Source organism: Hylobates moloch, unplaced genomic scaffold, assembly GCF_009828535.3.
Source record: "Hylobates moloch isolate HMO894 unplaced genomic scaffold, HMol_V3 SCAFFOLD_4, whole genome shotgun sequence".
NCBI classification, from domain to species: domain Eukaryota; kingdom Metazoa; phylum Chordata; class Mammalia; order Primates; family Hylobatidae; genus Hylobates; species Hylobates moloch.
This window is the reverse complement of record NW_026652279.1, coordinates 38,425,205-38,445,402: the sequence shown is the minus strand read 5'-3', so window position 1 is coordinate 38,445,402 and position 20,198 is coordinate 38,425,205. Positions and strand designations below refer to the sequence as shown.

The window sequence follows — 20,198 nt, the reverse complement described above, 5'->3', positions numbered from 1 at the left end:
TACTGGCAGTGACCTCAGGCCAGACATTTGAGTTCTGTGGGCCTCAGTTTCTTCATCTGTCACATGATGATGAGAGAGGCCATGTGTGCAAGGTACCCATTGCAGCACCTGGGGACATGGTCAGATTCCCTCCGGCAGAGCTCCCATCATCACTGCTTATGTCAGGATGGTAGAAGGGGGCGCCAGGTCTCTTCACATCCCTCCCATACCAGGGACCTGTAGGCCCCTCCTAGGAACACAGCCTGACCCAGGCCCCACTGCGCACCTCATCAAAGTCAGCGATGATCTCATTGAGTAGCCGCAGGCACTCGACACCCTCGTTGTTGGCCTCCAGCTCAACGTAGAACTCGGAGAAGTTGGCAATGGAGGCAAACATGACCGCCACACACTCACAGGACTGATAATAGAGCTCATCATTGCGCCGCTCGCGGGCCAGGAAGTGAGCGGCCACATCCTTGGGCAGGATGTTGTGCAGCAGCCGCCGGTTGTAGGCCTGCAGCTCCTCCATCTCCTCCTTCTCCTCTGTGGCCTGGGAGAAAAAGACTGCAAGTCACCCAGATGCCAACACGAGCCCAGATGTCGGCCCCTCCACCTCCTCCTCTCCGTGGTCTGGAGAAAAAGCGCCAGTCACGCAAATGCCAACTTGTGCCCAGGATGTTGGCAAGTACCGCTGTCTCTCCTCCTCTCTCTGCTGTTTCTACTTCCAGGTTTTCTCCAAAGAGCAGGACTCTGACAATCAGAAAACACATTTCTGAGCATCGAACTCTCTGCCGGCCTCTCTGGGGGTGCTGAGCCTGCAGCAGGGAGCCCCAAGCAGGAACAGGCCTGGAGGCGAGGCTGCAAGGATCCTTTCTGCCAAAGGCCAGAACCAGGCTGGAAGGGAAAAGGATCCAAAACACAGCCCACACAGCCCTCCAGCTCCCTGGTGCTCCTCCACTGTTCATTGTCCTCTTAATATCAGCAAGTGGAATCAAAAACCAGTTACCTTAATTAATGGACCTGTGGGGGAAAACAGCCCAAAGCCCTGCCCAGTCTCCCTGCCTCCCAGGAGGGCAGACTTGCCCCAGAGCCAGGTGCAGCCAGGAGGAGCTAGTGCCATGAGGGACCCCCTGGGATGAGGATGGGACACCACCAGTGACTTTGGTTTTCCCCCAGTTTGGGTCCTGGGTCTGTGCAGTGGGATTTTGTGGTCACCCACCCTCCAGGTTAAAGGACAGTGCAGATCCCTCAGGTCAAGAGGCCAGTAGTGCCCTACAAGCGGCTGAAGGGAAGAGGTGTCACACACCGAGGTGTGGCAAGGAACCATCTGACAAGAGTGTTCATGAGAAAAATCTGGCTGGCCCACTTGGGCTTTTCCTAACTAAATGAAGACGCTTATTCTGCTCGGCTGCAAGTAGAATCTCCAACAGGACCAGGACGGACTCTCAGGGCCCTGGCTGTCTCTGTGATGGTGGACGTCCATGGGGAAGGAGCTGGCTCTCCTTTCCAAGGCTTCAGGACCTGGGTCCAGCAGGGAGGAAGAGCTCCCAGGGCAGAAGATCCAGGACCCCAAGGCTCAACGGCCAGCCCTGCCCCCAAGGTAAGTGGGCTCCTGACTGTGCTGCCCATGGCCTAGTGGCCTCCTCGAGTCCCTGGGAATGTGGCTGTGAGGACTGGGATCATCCCGAGGGCTCCTGGACGCTAAAGGGCCCCACCTTCCACCGCCACCCACAGAGGCGCAGGGAGCCAGCTGGTCTGTGCTGTCTTCTTGCCCAGCCTTCCTGCCCAGGTGACCTAAGCTCCTGGGAGGCAGGACCCTTTACCCATGCCCCTCCCCATGAATAAGGCTACCTGTGTCTGGCTCTGGAACAGCTGTGCCCACGGGAGAAGGCTGGGGGGGGGGCGGGGGGGCATCCCTGTGCTTCTTCTCACAGGCTGTCCCATAGAGGAGCCCTGCAGTCAGTTATTTGCCTCTGAAAATGCACCAGACAAGACAGTCCTGCTCCTACCTCTGCTGAGACACATGCCTGGGGGCCCAGGGATGCCAGGAGCACTACAGCTCCTTTGATGCACCCTGCAGGTGGCAGACAGCATCAGCCCAAAGTGTCAGACAGAATGGAGGTGGAAGCTAGAGGCAGGGCTGCTAGAGCAGGCGACAGCTGGGGGTAGAGCCAATCCCCAGGGCCAGGCCAGCTGCTACGGCCACCTCTCCAAACTCCACCCCAGCACAGGTGGGCGCCTGACAATGCAGCCAAGTACTTCTGGGGCTGGGCCCTGGCAGGGCAGGAAGGTTCAGGGGGCTACAGCCTCTTGGTGGCCCCACTAAGGTCAATGCTGGAGGAAGGGACAAGAGCAGGCTCTCCTGAGAACTCAGACCCTGCAGTTAGGCCAGGAGGGGGCCAGGCAGGGGCCAGGCGGGTCAGAGTGTGTTCCTTGTGCAGGTGCTTGAAGAATACTGAGGAGTCCGCCTACCAGCCAACTGTACAGGGGCTGCTAAGCCAGCCTGGGGGTGGGGCAGAGACTGTCACTCACCCATCCCAAGAGCCTGCTTTCTGGTGTTTCTTTATTGGTATTTATGTGATGATGGCTCCCTCTCCCAAAATCCCAGGGGAAGGATGGGAAAATGAGGGACCTGCTGGAAAACTTGAGGGAGTGAAGTTGCCACAGGCTGGCAGGTAGACACAGGCTCACTCACACATTCCTACACACATGCACATGCACACACACACTCATGTGCATGTGTGTACACACAGGTGAGGAGGGGGTGGCGGGGGTCACCACTGAGCAAATAAACACGTATATGAAAGATAATGGGAGGTGAGTTTCTCATTGCCAGAGATGACACTGCAAGCATGGAACAGGGAAGGCTGGGAAGAAGCCTGAGGTATTGGATTAAAATGGGAGGTAGTGGTATGAACTCAGGATTATTAAAAACAGATCTATACAGATGGATACTGAAGTAGTATGGATACATGTGTACACACGTTTCCATGTATGTTTCCACACCTACAAGCAGCGAGCACACCAAGCGCTCAGACCTTGGTTTCTAAACACCACTCTCTACTACTAAGAATGAGGGAGGGCTCTTTGAAGAAATCACAGATTCCTGGGCTGCAGCAGAGAAAGCACAAGATTAGCCTGAGATCGCGTGTGTTGGAAAGTCAGGAAAAGCTCAAAGAGTGATGGAGACCTGTCAAATAACACAGACACCAACTTGAAATGCACATGGGCCAAACCTAGGACAATTTGAGCATTAAAATAAACAGGGTTCCCAGCACTTTGGGAGGCCGAGGTGGGCGGATCACGAGGTCAGGAGATCAAGACCACGGTGAAACCCTGTCTCTACTAAAAAAATACAAAAAAATTAGCCAGGCATGGTGGCGGGCGCCTGTAGTCCCAGCTACTCGGAGAGGCTGAGGCAGGAGAATGGCATGAACCCGGGAAGCGGAGCTTGCAGTGAGCCAAGATCGCGCCACTGCACTCCAGCCTGGGCGACAGAGCGAGACTCCGTCTCAAAAATAAATAAATAAATAAATAAATAAATAAATAAATAAATAAATAAATAGTGAGGGTTGCAGACGATAACCCACTGGATTACATGGGCATCTGTGAATCCAGGCTGAGGTAGAGAAGTGAATAAATAAGCAAACCAATGGAGGAGGAGGAGGGACAGCTCTTCTGTGCAGTAGAATGCCAATCAGCAAGTCCAGAAGGAATGGCAGACACTGGGCATTGCTATCGGGCATTTCCACAGCAGGCACTGAGACAAGCAGGAGCCACCAATGGATGCAAAGGCTGCTGGACAGAGACTTGCTGAGGATCAGAAAATTAGTGGAATATCAGACTCTCTTTCCATAAAGTGCTAGTCAAATACAAAGGGGGAAAAGGGGACTTGACAGTGGAGAAATCTGGCAGATGCTGGTTGAGCAGGCCATCAGGGCTGACATCACCGGTGGTGGAATGGGTCAACACGGTGGAGTCTCTCAGTGTGAGGCACCAAGGGGTGCCCGGCTCCATTTCTGTGTGCTTCCTCCAGGAAGACTCAGCCTGAGTCTGGACATGGGTCTGAAGGTCCCAGAGTAACAAGTTCTTTAAGATTGGCAAGGACCGTGAGACGAGGAGAGACTGAGGATCTACTGCAGACTAGAACAGCTCGATGCAGAGGACCCGTGCACAGGATCCCGGACCAGCATCGGGACAGTCGGCAACACTGAGAGGGGCCTGCCGCATCCCTGCTGATCGCCCGATGGGGAGGGTGCGCAGGGATGACGCAGGGAGTGACCTTGTTTTTGCAAGGTAGACATGGGAGTATTTAGGGGTGATGCGGCATCATGTCAGAAAATACATAACGGCGGCAGGTGATAGAGCAAATGCAGAAAAATGAGAGCCTCCTGAAAATGTTCCCAAAGAAGAGGGGATTGAGGGAGAAGGCAGAGGCCTGACAAGGGGCAGGCTCACACAGGATCTTCCCCAGGGTGCCCCAGCCCAGAGCTTCACAAGGGGCATTCTGCACAGAACCCTTCTGGGATTCTCCCTGGTTTCCCCAAACTCAGGGGACCCCTCAACTGCAGACCTCCATGCTCAATTCCAGCCAGAACCCATGCAAAATACTCAGCAGAAGGGACAACCATTTGCCCCCATCCTCACTCAGCATCCAATAAAAGGCAGGGCCTCCTGCTCCAGCCCAAAGACTTCCATCCTGATGCCTCTAAGAAGTCTGGGATGGAGGAGGTCAAAGCGAGCTGTGGGTGAGCTGAAGTGGTCTAGAGATAGGGGCCGGGCCAGGAGAGACAGAGACCGGGCCAGGCTAAGTTCTGCACAGGGCTGGGCTGGAATAAAAGGTACGAGGCAGCCCACAGGAAGATGGGGCTTTCCCCTGCTGAGTGCTCTTAGGCACTCCCTCCTGGCCCTTCCGAGATGCTCCAGCAGGTAACCTGGCCCACAGGCACCCCTTCCTCCAGGGAGACACAAGGCACAGGGCACAGGGCACAGGACACACAGCCTGGAGAGCCAAGTGCTGGCTGGAATGCATGCATCATGGTCAACAGTCTTTGCTCCTTCAGTCCATCCCCTCTGGAGAAGTCTTCAACCCAGCTCTGGCTAGGTCAAGCCCTGCTCAGAAACCTTTGGTGCCAGTTCCCTACCCTGGCCAGGTTCCTCCCCTACTCCTCCACTCACCTCTTGCCACTCTTCCTTTCTCCACCGTCCCAGACGCCTTGCTGCCCCCACCACAAAGGACCTGCCCGCACCTCCCCTCTTTCCCTGCCGGGCAACACACACAGTAAGTGCCCAGCCAGTATTTGCTGACTTCAAAGCATGCCTCCTGGACCCATCAGAGTCCCAGCACTGTCAGCATGGGTTTGTCTGCATGGAGTAGGTCCCAGGGTTTTGCCTCTTGGCTCCAGAGAGCAGGGAGCAGACTCATGGGACACAGGGCATCAAGTGGCTTCGAGGGGCCTGAGCAGGACAGCTTGTCAGTGTAAGACGAAGGCCCGGCTTGGCCTGGCCCAGCAGACGAGCCTGTTGTCTCCGCCACCTGCTCCCAAATGCCTCCCTCCCCGAGTCCAGCCCCAGGGCCACCCACCTGCAGTTTCCAGAGGAAGTCGAGGCGGGCAGTGGACTCCACCTGCTGGGCGTGCAGGTACAGGGCCAGCACAAAGACTGAGATGATGATGGGCGTCACCACCTTCAATGCCACCTTGGTTGCGTGCTCAGGGCTGTGGGTGGGAGGTGGACAGGCCTGAGACCACCCTGGCTCCTCACAGCGGGCTCTGAGGACCCCACCCCCACCCACTGCTGGCCCTTTTTTATTCCTCCCACTATACCTTCCCCTCTTCCTTATCCCCCTGCTCAAACTTTGCTGCACACGTGCCTCCTCCAGAAAGCCTTCCTGGCTGGCAGCCCCATCTCAGACCGTGCTTGCACCTGCAGCTCAGGCAGCCATTACTCCTCTCCTGACACCTTACAACCCCCCGTCACTTGGGAGCTCCCCTCTGGTCAGATCAGGGGATGAACTCAGCCCTTCTAAAAGGCAGCATGTACATCCAGATCCTTCTCTGGACAAGACAGGGGCAGTGGGTGCAGTAAAAGGGGACCAGGCAGGCCATGCTGACCCTGTCTCTGGACAACCTTGGGCAAGTGTCTTAATCTCTCTGAACTTTAGTTTGCTTATCTGTACAACAGGATAACAATACCCACATTTCAAGATGGTAGTAAGGATTAAAGAGATATTATAAACAAAATGCTTAGCACAGCATCTAACAGTAGGTGTTCCAAAACTAGTAGCATTATTGTCTAATTGTTTTTGTTACTATTACTAATAGATACTCTTAACAAAAGTAGCCATTCCAAATCCTACATCTTGTGCCAGCCAAGAGCTCAAGAACTGGAAGGCTGCAAAGAGGCTCCAGTGACCCCCACGCCCCTTGCCCAGGCAGCAGCCCTCAATGCAGGGACGGGTCCCACAAGCACTGCAGCCCTCGCCTTTGTTCCTCGACTCCAGTGGGAAAGTAGGTACCAGCTTCCATTCTCCTGTGTCTGAGGTTCTCACACAGGCTCCGGGGGAGGAGCTTGAGGCTAAATGCTTTGAAATGAGGCCTAGGGAATGATCTGAAGCCAGTGATCCCAACCACAGAGCCTACAGATCGCCTTGGCAGGGATCATGAAAGTGACCAGGGCCTCTGCCCCCTGAGGACGCCTTGCTACCCCAGGAGGAACCAGCCTCCCTGTCCCTGTTGGCTTCCTCCTTCACCACCCACCTTACCACCAAGGCCCCTCCCACCTGGGCACCAGCTGCCTTCCCTGTCTGCTCTGTGCTGAGGGCAGGGAGCAGCCCTACCCAAGGAGCATCAACTCACCACTGGGAGGTCCCGTTGTTGAAGAAGTCTCTGTGAAGAGAGTTGGGGAAGACCGGTCAGGGCCACCTTTCTGCATAAGGCGGCCTCCACTCCTGCTCGGCCCCCACGCCCTGCTCTGCTGTCCCCACCACTGCTGCTCCTTGGCTCCCCAGCCCCATTCCCCCTCCATATCCAAGGACATTTTCAGGGTGGGAGGTGGCAGAAAGCCCAGCCCCAACTAGCATTGGATACTCATGACCACATACCACCCAGCTCTTACCTGAAACCCTGCCTTCCCAGACCCCAGCACATCTGCCTGGGTGGAGGCCTGCCTGCCTCTCCCCCTCCCAGGCCTTTGCTGCCATCCAGAGGGCGTGGAGGAGAGATCCCACAGCTGCACTGCTTGGTGTGGCAGCCGCTGGCCATGTGCAGCTACTGAGTCTTAACATGGGGCTGGTGCAAGTTAAAATGTGCTGTATGTGTAAAACATACACCAGCTTTTGAATAATTCGTGTAAAAAAAGGTAAAATATTTCATTAAGAATTTTATTTTTATATTGATTATATCTTAAAATGATATTTTGGCTATATAGTACTTGTTAAATAAAAGTCAAATTATACTTTTTGCCTTTTTAATATGGCTATAAGAAAATTTTAAATCACGTAAGTGGCTTTTTTTTCTTTTTTTTTGAGACAGTCTTGCTTTGTCTTCCAGGCTGCAGTGCAGTGGTGCAATCTCGGCTCACTGTAACCTCCACCTCCTGGGTTCAAGCTATTCTTGTACCTCAGCCTCCCAAGTAGCTTAGCTGGGATTACAGGTGCATGCCACCACGCCTGGCTAATTTTTATATTTTTAATACACGTGGGATTTTGTTGGCCAGGCTGGACTCAAGTGATCCACCCACCTCAGCCTCCCAAAATGCTGGGATTACAGGTCTGAGCTACGGCACCCGGCCCACTTTTTATCTACTGGACAAGGTCGCCCTAGAGCCAAACCATGGTCTCCCAATCCAGAAATAACCTTCACTGTCTGTTGCCAACTTCAGCTCCTGAAGAGATGTTGAGGATGGGAAGGAGCAGTAAGAGGAGGGCAACGTTCCCTGCTCCAGCCCTGAACCAAGGGTAGAAAGTTCGTGGACCTCCTCTTCCTCCTCAAAGGACTGCAGCCTGTCCCATGCTCCACTGTCCCATGTCTTTGTGGTCATCTGCCCATAGCCCCCACACAACCACCAAGAAGTTCTTCCTCGAATATGACTTAAACCCTTCATTACACCTCCACTTTCTCAGGCGACACCACCTTCCCAAGAGAGGAACATTCCTGACAGTCTTCTATTTATCCACATTGTACCTCCACTGCCTAGCTCAGTGGCTGGCACATAGCAGGCCCTTAATAAATATTTCTGAATGAATGACTGGGTGAACAAATGGAAGGATGGATGAATCCCTTCCTCTAACTCAAAGAAGGTACAGTTTGCTGCATTTTCTCAGGGGACACAGAACTGTCTTTTTTTTTTTTTTTTTTTTGCACTTCTTGGTGTGTGTATAGGGAGTGGTGATGCGTAGAAAAGCATATTACAAATCAGCCACTTTAAATACATCTTACTACCATGGGCGTTGATAATCTACAGTTCACATTTGCCAGGCTTCCAAATTAACCTGCTTCGGGGAGGTCTTGGGATTTATGGCAATATCCTGGCCGAGTGAAGAATCTTATCTGAGCTCCTCAAATTGCTGATGTACTGATTAATGCATAACCTATTGACATGAAAAAATACTGATTCGTTTCTGAATCATGAAGTTGTACTGATTGCTGGCATGTAGACATTTTAGTCTGTACGTTGCAATCTGTAGCCAATGATTGTAACCCTCCAATGACAAAGGACAACTCTGATCTGAGGAGTCCCCTTCCCTTCTACTTTCTTATGAAAGCATTCCCGCTTATAACAGCTTCTGGAACACGCCCAACTTGGTACGTGTGTCTTCCTGGCCGATCCTCACATTCGGCTTCCAACAAAATTTGATCAAATTATTTCTGCCTCGACCACCTTAATTTGGGTTGACAATATTCCCATTTTACAAGGAAAAAATTATGAGGTTCAGAGGAATAACCAATGTGTCTGATGCTGAGATTCTAACCCAATTTCACCCGAAGCCTGAGGTCTTTCCCTTCGTGGAGCCACCTCCCTTGGAAATCTGACATCGGTCACTACATGACCATGCTGACTGTGGGACCAGACAGCCGTGGGCCCCACCTTCATGCCCACCGCAGCCAGGAGCCTTTGAGTAGTGCACAGATGCCCAGCCTTATGTGGTGGGCCTGCCTACTTGGCTGGGTTGCTGGAGGATGAAGAGGAACAGCGGGTATCCAGGCACCTGCCTCGAGGTGGGACACAGAGCCTGTGAACAACAAAGCTTGCCCCTCTGCTCCCACACTCCTTACTGCCCGGCTCTGCTGGACCGTGACTCCTCTGAGCCTGGGGCAGCTGGACCAAGGTGAAAGCAGCCCACTGGAGGCTGCCCTGGCAAGAGGGGAGCAAACCAGAGAAAGAAACACAGTGGGGCCTGGTGACCTGAGGCCACTCCAACTACTGGGGATGGGAAGGAAGGAAAGAAACAAGGCCGTTTTCCCAGATGTCAGGGCTGGGGAGGAACAAGATACTCTCCTCGCAAGTTCCCTGTGGTGCCAGAACCTTAAACCTCCTGCTCTTGCCACTTCCCTGCAATGTCCCGTGCCCAGTGGGGAGTGTGAGGGAGGTGCCCCGTACATGGCGTTGGCGGTGACCAGCAGGTCGGCGTTGTCGAAGAGCGTGACACCTGGTACCTCCACGATGAGCACGTAGATGAGCTCGATGGCCAGCATTAACACCAGCTTCCCGATGCAGCTGATCTGCAGGAACACGGAGCAGGCCAGCAGGCTGAGCAGCACGCTGTAGGTGAAGTACTGCGGGCAGAGGGCAGCAGCATCAGCTCCCCAGGCCCTGCCCGACCCCTGGCCCCGGGCCCTGGCCCCGTGCATCCTCCAGTCTGAGCTGGCTCAAGTGAGGCCTGGGCTGGGCATGTTTCTGCTGATGTAAATTTCCCAACAGGTGTGATGTAAAGCGAAGGGCCCTGGTTAGGAACCAGGAGATGGGCTCCAGCTGGAGTCTGGCCGTTGCCTGCAGGACAGCCCCACGTTACAGCTGCGCTGCAGGCCCAGGCCGCCCTGGGTTTCAGGCTTGATCCACGCTGGGCTTTGTGTGCCTCGGGCTGCGTGCTCAGCCCCTCTGAGCCTCAGTGTCCCCTCTGCAAGACTTCCTATCTCACGGCTCACTGTGATGAACACACGGAAGGAAGCCCTTGCTGCAGTGTCCGGCACCCTCAATAACCGTGGGGAGCCCCGAATCTGCAGCTTTGAACTCAAAAGCTCCAAAAGCTGAATGTGTTTTCATGACTCTTGTAGGGGCCACGGCTGAACGGAGCTGCTCTGGTGGCAAAAGCTGACCTCACTTCTGGGACGCTAGTTATCATCTTTATCCTGTCTTCTGTGACATGCAGACATGCTACTACTGTGGAAATATGACCATTTCATGATCAGACTCCACTGGGGGTGGGAGGCAACCTTTTAAAATCTGAAAAATTCTGAAGACCAAAATATATGGGGCCCCAAAGGTTTCAGAGGAGGGATCGTGCCCTGTGCTGTTCCCTCTGGGGAAGCCCCTTCTGGTCTCTGAGCCACTGTTTCCTTCTTAGACAACTGAGGGGCTAAACCAGGTAATCTCGGAGGTCCCCATCTGGTGCTGTGCCTTGATGCTAACCCTAGGCATGTCAGCATCAATTATTATTATTATTATTATTATTATTATTTTAATTTAGCACCATTGTTTCTGAGTCAGGCTTCCAGATGTTTACTCTTTGCACACAGCTTCTGCCCTGGGCTGGGGCAGCCCCTAGGGCGGACCCTCAGCCTCCTCAGGCCTTCTGGAGCCAAGGAAGGACTGCCAAGGGCCCCTGGGTGATTGGATTGTGGGGGGAAGCCTCACATCACCACTGGGAACAGGAGCGGAAGAGGGAATGAGGAGGGCATGCCCAGATGAGTCAGCTCAGAGCCCCAGAGCCCCAGTCTTTGGGAGGAGGGATGGGAGCTCCAAGAGCCAGCCTGGATTCCCATTCAGACCTTGGCCCGGATAACCAGGAGGCCAACACTGGATGCTGGGGACCCCCCAGGGTCTGGTCTGTGAGGAGTTGCTGAATCAGGAGCAACCTTTGAGGGGGGTGGTCAGCTGGTGGGGGCTGAAGGCTGGCACCAAGCCTCTCCCACAAATGAGGAGCCAAGACCTGCCCACTGCCACCCTCTTCCCCCAGGCCTTAGCCTCACCAGGGGAGCCACCACCAAGGGGCAAGTACGAGACTGAAAATAGCCTCTGCTCCTCATAAACAGCCCTCAGAAAGCTGAAGTGCTCCTGTGGGCTCTCAGCCAGATGTGAGAGGCAGCAGAGGCTAGGGAGGCTGGGGAGGGGAGGCTAGGAAGGGGAGGCTGGGTGCAGCATGGCTGCCTGGAGGAGACAGACAGCTTGCCACCAGCCCAGGGGTGGGGTGGAGCGGGGGTGGGGCTGCACCTGCCTAGGTGAGCTGGGGCCAAGCCCTGCTCCTCTCTGGGCCTTCCCTGCCCTATCTGTACAACGAAGAGCCAGATCCCAGGCTGGGAGGGAGGCCCACACTGAGAGCCCACAGCACCCCTCAGCTGCAGTCACAGGCCCTTTCGGAGTTAGATGAAAACATGGACCTTCTCCACAGAAAAAGGCAAACTGCCCCCATGTTACAGGCTTCATGTGTGCACCCATAGGGAGCTGGGGGTTTGGGAAGTCGGGGACTGGAAGCCCGGCCCTGCTGCTGACAGCAAACTGCTCCCTGGCAAACGCAGCACCATGAACGAAGCACCTTGCACGCCACAGGTGCTTCATATATGCTGTTTTCCAAATAAGGATACGTGGTATTATTTTTAAACCCAAATGCCTGTAGGCACAAAATTTCTTTTTGGGGTGATGAAAGTATTCTAAAATTAGATGATGATGATGGCTGTACACATCGGTGAACACACTAAAAGCTACTGAACCGTGCACTTTGAAAGGGTGAGGTTTATAGTAGTGCTGGTTTGGGATTGGGTTCCTTTGCTCCCCTCCCTCCTCTCTGACCCTAACGGCTGGGGCTGAGGTGGGTTCTCCTGAGGTGGGGTAGGGTCTGCTAGAGAAGCTGAGGGTCTAGAAAGTTTTGCCCAGGAGCACGAACTCTGTCTGGAGCTGGACAACTTGAATGAGAGCTCCAGCTCTGTTGAGTCCTGGCTGTGTGATCTGGGGCAAATTACTTAGCCTCTCTGTGTATCAGGTTCTTCGCCTCTACAAAGGAGATAATATAACACCTATGTCATAGGCTGTTAGGAGGATTTAATGAGTAAGTGCATGTAGAGCTCTTAGCCACAGTCCCTGGTAAGCACTATAGAAACAACAGCCACACGACTGTCATAGTCATTGTCATACAGAGGAGGCTCCCCCTGTTCCCAGTGTCTGGCATGTAGGAGTGAGAGATATTGGGGTAAGCAGGTCTCTAGAAGACAGTGAGCTGGTGAGACCCTGTCCTTCAGACTGTCCCGAGCAGCTGAGGGGACAGTGGGGGAGGGCAAGGGACTCTTCACCACTCCCTTCCAGCCCCTGTGCACCCAGTACCTCGGGGAAGTTGCAGTTGGGCCAGGGGCTGCCACAGAAGCCCTGCTCATCGCCCAGGCTGTAGTTGACGGCCGACTCCACCACGTGACATGCGTTGACCTGGCTCGCGCTGATGTTGTGCTCCTGTGCCAAGCAGCCCAGCAGGTCCCTGGAGTTGCACGTGAACTGCGAGGAGGGTGGTGAGGGGAGGGTAAGCTGCTGGGGGACAGGTAGGGCAGCCCAGCCCACCAGGCCACAGGCTCCCACCTGTCCTCCGCCTCAGGTGCAGCATGACACTGATGGGGACAAAATCTGAAAGAGGCTGAGGAATGGGCAAAGTCTGCCCAGCTGCCCTGGCTGGAGGGGGTGTGGCTAGCGTGCCCTCCCAGGGAGGGGCTCTTAAACATGCCTTGGGGACATTCCCTAAACTCTTCCTGGCCCCACCAGGCTTGAGAATGAAGAGCTAAGAACTTCACTTAGTGGGAGAGTAGCAAAGCATAGTGGCTCATGCCTGTAATCCCAGCACTTTGAGAGGCCGAGGCCAGCGGATCACTTGAGCCCAGGAGTTTGAGACCAGCCTGGTGACCAGCCTGGCAACATGGGGAAACCCCATCTCTAAAAAAAAAAAAGACAAAAATTAGCTGGGCGTGGTGGTGCACACCTGCAGTCCCAGCTACTTGGGAGGCTGAGGCAAGAGGACCTCTTGATCCCAGGAGGTGGAGGTTGCAGTGAGCTGTGATGGCACCACTGCACTCCAGCCTGGGTGAAAGAGTAAGACTCTGTCTCAAAACTGGAAAAAAAGAGAAAGAAAGAAAGAAAGAATAGAGAGAGAGAGAGAGAAAAAAAAAAAAAAAAAAAAGAAAAGGAAATTGATAAGAAGAGAAAGAAAGAAAGAAAGAAAGAAAGAAAAAAAGAAAGAGAACTTGTGTGAGGCACATTGAGTCAAAGCTGATCCCAGACCCAGGTGCGACACAAATAAGAACTTCCAGGGAAAGTCTCTCCTAGCCCTGCTGGTCGGGTACATGGCTCCACTGGGTTTGATCCAATGGGGCTGCGGAGGTGCTGGGAGGTCGTGCAGCCACCCACCATGTTGACAAAAGCCGCCAGGAACACCAGGGTGATGGTGAACACCCCAACCAGGGTGCTGTTCATCTTGGACCGCACGATCTTCCTGGATAGGGTCTGCAGCGGGGAGGGGAAGAGCTAGGGTGGGGGCAAGGGTGGAGAGGGAGGGAGGGAGAGATGGAACAGCATTCAGCAAGGACTCCACAAATGGTCCCGGGAGTGCAGTGGACCCACCTGTGTCTCTCCCCAGCATGACCCCCGGGCCTTCCTGGTGGCCCTCCCAGCCTGCAAGGCTCCAGCTTTGAACCGCTGCACCATTGCTTCCGGGTCAACGGCAGGGCAGATTCTGCAGCTGACCAGGAGCAGGACTACATGGGGAACCCAGGTGAGAGAGGCAAGATGAGAGGAAAGATGGTATCCTGACCCAATAGAGAAATCAATACAAAAGCACATTGACCCGCTGTGTGCCATCAGGGAGGGGCGGTAGGTGGCAGCTGAGGAGTCGTGGAGGGCTCAGAATGTTCCCAGGAGGGTTGAGAAGGCTTCTGGGAGGGAGTGGGCAGTGGTGGGTTTAAGGATTTGGAGAGGACTAGGCCTCTGGGCTCGGGAGGAGGGATTGAGCATCGAGGAGCAGGAGGGAGGCGGATGTGGCCCTGAGCACTGAGTGAGCTCTGTCCTTAGTACAAAGCTCCATGTACCTGCCATTTCCCTCACCCTCTCCTACTCTGTATTCTTCCACCAGACAAACCATGTCTACTCAAAGACCCCCTGCAGCTTTGGTAATTAAATGATTGGGCTCCTAAGTCCCATTTCTGCCACCAAATCTGATGGAGCTGGCCTTGTAAATGACGTCCCCCTCTTCTCCCATGCAACCTAGGCTGAAAAAGAATCTGACGGACAGAGAAGCAAAGCAGTGGATCCAGGATGCCCCACCCCTACCTGCCCCAACCCTTCCTGCTGAGGCCTATCTGCTACAGACAAGCTAGTTGTCTATAAAACCCCCCAAGGACAGACAGGGTGGTTGAAAAAGCACTGAGCCAGGAGTTGGGAAGCCTGGGCTTGGCTTGGCTTTTCCTGTGTGTTCCTGAGCAAGCCACATCCCATCTCTGAAGTCTCCTATTTGTAGGGCTCTTGGGACCTTTGGGCACCCCCAGCTTTTGTGGTGAGTGAAGCAGGCAAAGGTGTCTATCCCAATCATGGGCCATGAGCATCCCTGGAAATTCTTGCTGAAAGTGCCAGACCACAAGGCTTCTCCATCCCCTGATACTGAGAGCGTCTGTAGTTGGCCACACTAACAGCTAAGTAGGTCATGGGGCCGTAGCATGACCACCATGTGACCACTCACTCCCAGTGGGGAGCGGAACGGGCTTGTGTGCTACAGTATTTGCTGCCAACCCAAAAATGTGTCGGGCCCTTGGTCCAGGGTTCTTCAGCTGCAACCCAAACCCACTATATGTGCAGCATCCATGAGGGCCCATCACATGGGACTTCAGTGGCAAAGGGACTTCAAACACAAATATGCTGACACTCATGCTGCTGACTGTAACATGAGTAATAAAGTTTTTGTCTCTGACCCAGGAGTCTTGTGTCTTCTGCCAGCCCCTATGAAACAGCAACAAGCAAACTCATTAGCTTGTAAGTAGACAGAGTTCTTGACAAAAAGTCAGGTCCCTGCTCACCCCTGGGTCTTGGGCTTGGGGCTGGCTGTGTGCATAGGGAGGGTGTATATCTTTCTGACCCCAGAATCCTCCTCCACCCTTCCAGCAAAGCCATTTCCTATCAGCAGAGGGAAAGAGGGGACCACAAAGACAGACAGATCACAGGAAGAGCTGCTGTCATGGCAGAGGCCTGGCAGTCTCACATAGGCTACAGGCTGAAAGATGAAGGCCTGGGACTCCATCTCCCCAGCAGGAGAACCTCCCAGGTATGCTCCTATACCATCAAGCCTATGGCACATGTTCTGAACAAACACTGGGATAATAAAGGAGACCCTCTGGGATAATAAAAGAGACCCTCTGACCGAACCCTCTTATGTGGTAGAAGGAAAGGTAAGTGTGATCTGAAGAGCATAAGCTTGTATTAAAATCCTGCTTAACAGACATAGAAATAAATCAAATAGCTTGAGGGTCCAGAAATAAACCTTTCCATTTATGGCCCAGTGATTTTGACAAGGGTTCCAAGACAACAGTGAAAGGATAGTCTTTTCAACAAATGGTGCTGGGACACACGGATATCCACATGCAAAAAATGAAGTTGGGTCCCTACTGCGCCTTGTACAAAAATTAACTCAAAATGGACCAGAAAACTTAAATGCAAAAGCCAAAACTACAGAACTCTTATGGGAAAACATACAAGTAGATCTTTGTGACTCTGGATCAGGCAACGGTTTCTTAGAGGTGACACCAAAAGCACCAATCAAAAAAGAAAAAAACAGATAAGTTGGACTTTATCAAAATTAATTATTTTTGTCCTTCAACTAACACCATCAGGAAAGTTAAAAAAAAGTATTGGTGAGGATGCAGAGAAACTGGAATCCTTGTGCATTGCTGGTGGGAATGTAAAATGAGGCAGCCACTGGGGAAAACAATAGGGTAGCTCCTCAAAAAATCAAGCATAGAATTATCATATGATCCAGTAATTCCACTTCTGGGTATATCCCCCAAAGAATCTGAAACAGGGACTTGTACAGATAATTTGTACACCCATGTTCACAGCTGTATTCTTCCTAATAGCCTGAAAATGGAAACAATTTAATTGTCTATCAATTGATGAATGAATAAACAAAATGTGATATATCCATACACTGGAATATTTTTCAGGCATAAAGAGAGTAAAGTGCTGTTACATGCTACATGGATGAACCTTGAAACTAATATGTTAAGTGCATGAAAACAGTCTCAAAAGGCCATGTGAGATTCCCTTTATGTGAGATGTCCAGAACATGTGAATCACAGAGACAAAGTAGATGAGTGGTTGCTGGGGGCTGTGGTGATCAGGGAAGGAGGAGTGACTGCTAATGGGTCTGGGGGTTTCTTCTGGGGATGACAACAATGTTCTGGAATTACCACCAATAGTTGAATAACTTTGTGAATATACTAAAAACTAGCGTATTAAAAGTTCATTCACCTTTATAAAGGTGAATTTTTTGGTATGCATATTATGTCTCAATGAAGCTCTTATTTTTAAAAATCTTGCTCAACCTCTTATGGGCTGTGTGATCCTGGGGCATTACTCTACACTCTGAGCTTCCGTCTCCTTATTGGGAAATTGGGAATAGCTCTCCCCCAGAGTGGTTAAGACTTAGTAAAGTGATGCATTTGAAAGTGCTCTGTAAGCTGTTAAATGCAACAGAAAAGTTAGTTAATATTTGCATTTTAAAGAGCTATATTGCCAATAAGAATGAAAGTCCTTACTTCCCATTTAAAGGAATTTTTGGTTTCACAGCTGGGGAAGTGTTTTGGCACTAGCATGAGGATCTTACTCTGAAATGGTATGACAGATGGTTTCAAATCATTGGCTGCTGAAAATTTTGTCATTCTATCTCCATCCCCTTCCCTCGCCCCCACCCCAGCTCCTATTTGCCCTGTGTTGTTTAAACTGTTCAGTTCTGATCACCCCATCCACTGATTGAGAGGCTTCCTTCATCATTTTGCAACCACCAATGTAATGACTGATAGAGGCAAAGGTCACTAATACATGCTAATACTTTCTTAATAAAAGGTGGTTGGGGAATAGGGTATGCACATTAGCTTGCTGGTGAATATGGGACCAGGAGCCCCACCGGGACCATCCAGAGGCGAGGAGAAGAACTGCAGGCTTAAAAAAAATCAATGTTAGATGTGGCTCTACCATCTAATGAATGACTGAGTGTGCACTGGCTTGCTTGCTACAAGCCAACTTCCTCCACACACTTTTTTTTTTTTGAGACAGAGTCTTGCTCTGTCGCCCAGGCTGGAGTGCAGTGGCATGATCTCGGCTCACTGCAAGCTCCGCCTCCCAGGTTCACGCCATTCTCCTGTCTCAGCCTCTAGAGTAGCTGGGACTACAGGCGCCCGCCACCACGCCCGGCTAATTTTGTTTTTATATTTTTAGTAGAGACAGGGTTTCACAGTGTTAGCCAGGATGGTCTTGATCTGCTGACCTCGTGATCCCCCCGCCTCAGCCTCCCAAAGTGCTGGGATTACAGGCGTGAGCCACTGCGCCCGGCCACCCTCTACACTCTTTAAAAAGACTTTCTCTTGACTTTAAAACCTCAGTAGGAACTCAGGAATTACTGCTCTTTTGAAGTCTCCAGAAGATTTGACATTCTGTCTTGATATCAGTTTAAAGAGTGTCTCATCTCCTATAATTAGAGAGTTCATCTGTATGTCAACCCTAAATCTAGATTTTACTAACCCCAATTTGGATCTTAAAACTCTTGGCCAGGTGCAGTGGCTCATGCCTGTAATCCCAGCACTTTGGGAGGCCGAGGCAAGTGGATCACGAGGTCAGGAGATCGAGACCATCCTGGCTAACACGGTGAAACCGTCTCTACTAAAAATACAAAAAATTAGCCGGGCTTAGTGGCAGGCACCTGTAGTCCCAGCTACTTGGGAGGCTGAGGCAGGAGAATGGCGTGAACCCAGGAGGCAGAGCTTGCAGTGAGCCGAGATCTCACCACTGCACTCCAGCCTGGGCAACAGAGCGAGACTCTGTCTCAAAAACAAACAAACAAACAAAAAACAAACAAAAAGAAAAAACAAAAAAACTATTTGCCAGGGGCAAAGTCTCTTCCCAGGGCTACACCACAACTGCAGTCAGATCGTGGAGAGGATTTTCCAGCAGGATAACTGCCTGCACCAGCCAATCACTTAATGCCTGCTCACAATCAGAGCCCAGAAAAAGAACTGATGTTCAAAAAATAAGTTCAGAACCAGTACATTCCCAATCTGATTAATTCAAATCAATTCAACATGAAAAACAGGAGTGGGAACACAGTTAATAAACCATGATTGGGGTAAGGAACAGTTTGATCCTGGCCTCTTTGAGTGTCTCCAGGTACACTGAAGACCCCCCTGGGCCCCTGTCTGTGATGCAGGGCCAGGGTATTGCAAAGATAAAAGGAGGGGATGAAATTGGATGGCAAAAAAGTTTAAGAATACAGCCTCTTGACAAGCAGCTAATAAAAGAAGCAGTAGCTCCTACTTCAGAAAATGAAAAAAAGGTAACAAAACTACAGAGGTCAAACCTGGCAGGCAGAAGTGGTCCACACCAGTGCTCTCATCACTTGGCCTTTCAGGAGTCAACTGGATATATTAGCACAGGCAGTGTCCTGGAGGGGAGGCTGATGGGCTCTGAAGTAAAAACCACCTGGGTTTAAATCCTAGCAATAACCACTTCCTAACTCCAGGATCTAGAAAAAGCTGTCTAACCTCTCTGGGCCTCAGTTTCCTCATCTGCGAAGTAGATTCAATAAAAGCTACCCGTGAGGCTCAGGAAACACAGCTCCAAGTAGCATAGCTTGGATGTGGATCCTGGACTGTCCTGACTTGAAAAACACAGGGAGAACCTACGATATGCCTCCTGGAACGAAGACCTCTCCATCTCCTAAATGAATGACGTGTGTGATGAGATGTGAATGGTGAGAGGAATGTGCCCCCTGAGCATGCAGGGGGAAAGGTGAACATGGGAATCCTAAAATCTTCACAGGATGGAAGACACCTAGGAGGGGAGGAGTACTGGTTGCACAGTTAGACCCTATTTTAGAAACTGTGGACCAGGAGTTGAGTTGGAGTGGTAGACTGGAGAACCAGCAAGGTGGGCTTAGCTACACGCAGGCTGCAGGGAGAGGAGAAGAGGCTCTGTCGGTGACTGCAGAGCAGACAGGGCCCACAGGAGGCTCTGGTCACAGATCCCAGGTGCTCATACGATCAGGTCCAGGGAATCAATACGATGTAGACCAAGAGCAAGCCATCAGGCTGGGGGATGAGAGAGAGAGATTTACACACACACAAACACACACACACACACACACACACACAGAGCTACGCAGCTGAGTTCCCCACAGGGCCATCTGTACCTAAGTCCCAAACTGCTGAGAAGGAGTCTGGCCTTCTAATGAGCCACAGTAAAGGCTGAAGCGCCTAGATCAGAAGGTGGGGAAAGGGGAGTCACCATTTGGGTGGTGGCGGCAAAAGTACCAGCACTGTCAGGTATAGAACAGGGCGGCTTCACTGGATGATGAGGCAGGAGCTCCAGGGAGTCCAGCGGAACATTTGGAGCTGGCCAAAGAGGTAAGGGGCTGCACTCAGGAGCTGTGAGTGAGCTCCCTATCCCTGGAGGTGATGAAGCAAAGCAGAGGCCGGCCCACCTCTCGCAGGATTATCACTAGGAATTCCAGCCTCAGGTGGCTCTCATTGCATGGGCCCCTTCCAACCTGAGATTCTTTGAGTTGTGGACAACGTGTGATGATGAGCAGGGCTTTAACATGGTTTTCTCTAGGAAAAGCAGTTCTGGGGTTCAGGTCAGCACAGATGTCAAGGGAAGGAGTGGGGGTTCGTGCAGATGTGCAGACTTGCCCTTTAAGACAGCATCTCCAGAAGGAAGCACTCAGGCGGACGGTCCCTAAGGCAAGGCACCTGAGGGGCAGTGGGGGCTCTGCA

The 20,198-nt window shown here is 52.1% G+C and overlaps 1 protein-coding gene across 1 annotated transcript in view; it reads right to left on the bottom strand.

The window, feature by feature from the left end:
* ADCY5 (adenylate cyclase 5) overlaps positions 1 to 20,198 on the bottom strand; it is a 168,275-nt gene that overhangs the window by 8,544 nt on the left and 139,533 nt on the right. Inside the window, exons 14-19 of the mRNA XM_032150004.3 lie at positions 13,579 to 13,695; positions 12,514 to 12,678; positions 9,580 to 9,755; positions 6,837 to 6,866; positions 5,564 to 5,696; positions 266 to 529 (exon numbers count right to left, since the gene is read on the bottom strand). Coding sequence (XP_032005895.1) covers positions 266 to 529; positions 5,564 to 5,696; positions 6,837 to 6,866; positions 9,580 to 9,755; positions 12,514 to 12,678; positions 13,579 to 13,695 — 885 coding nt within the window. The remainder of the gene's footprint in view (positions 1 to 265; positions 530 to 5,563; positions 5,697 to 6,836; positions 6,867 to 9,579; positions 9,756 to 12,513; positions 12,679 to 13,578; positions 13,696 to 20,198) is intronic.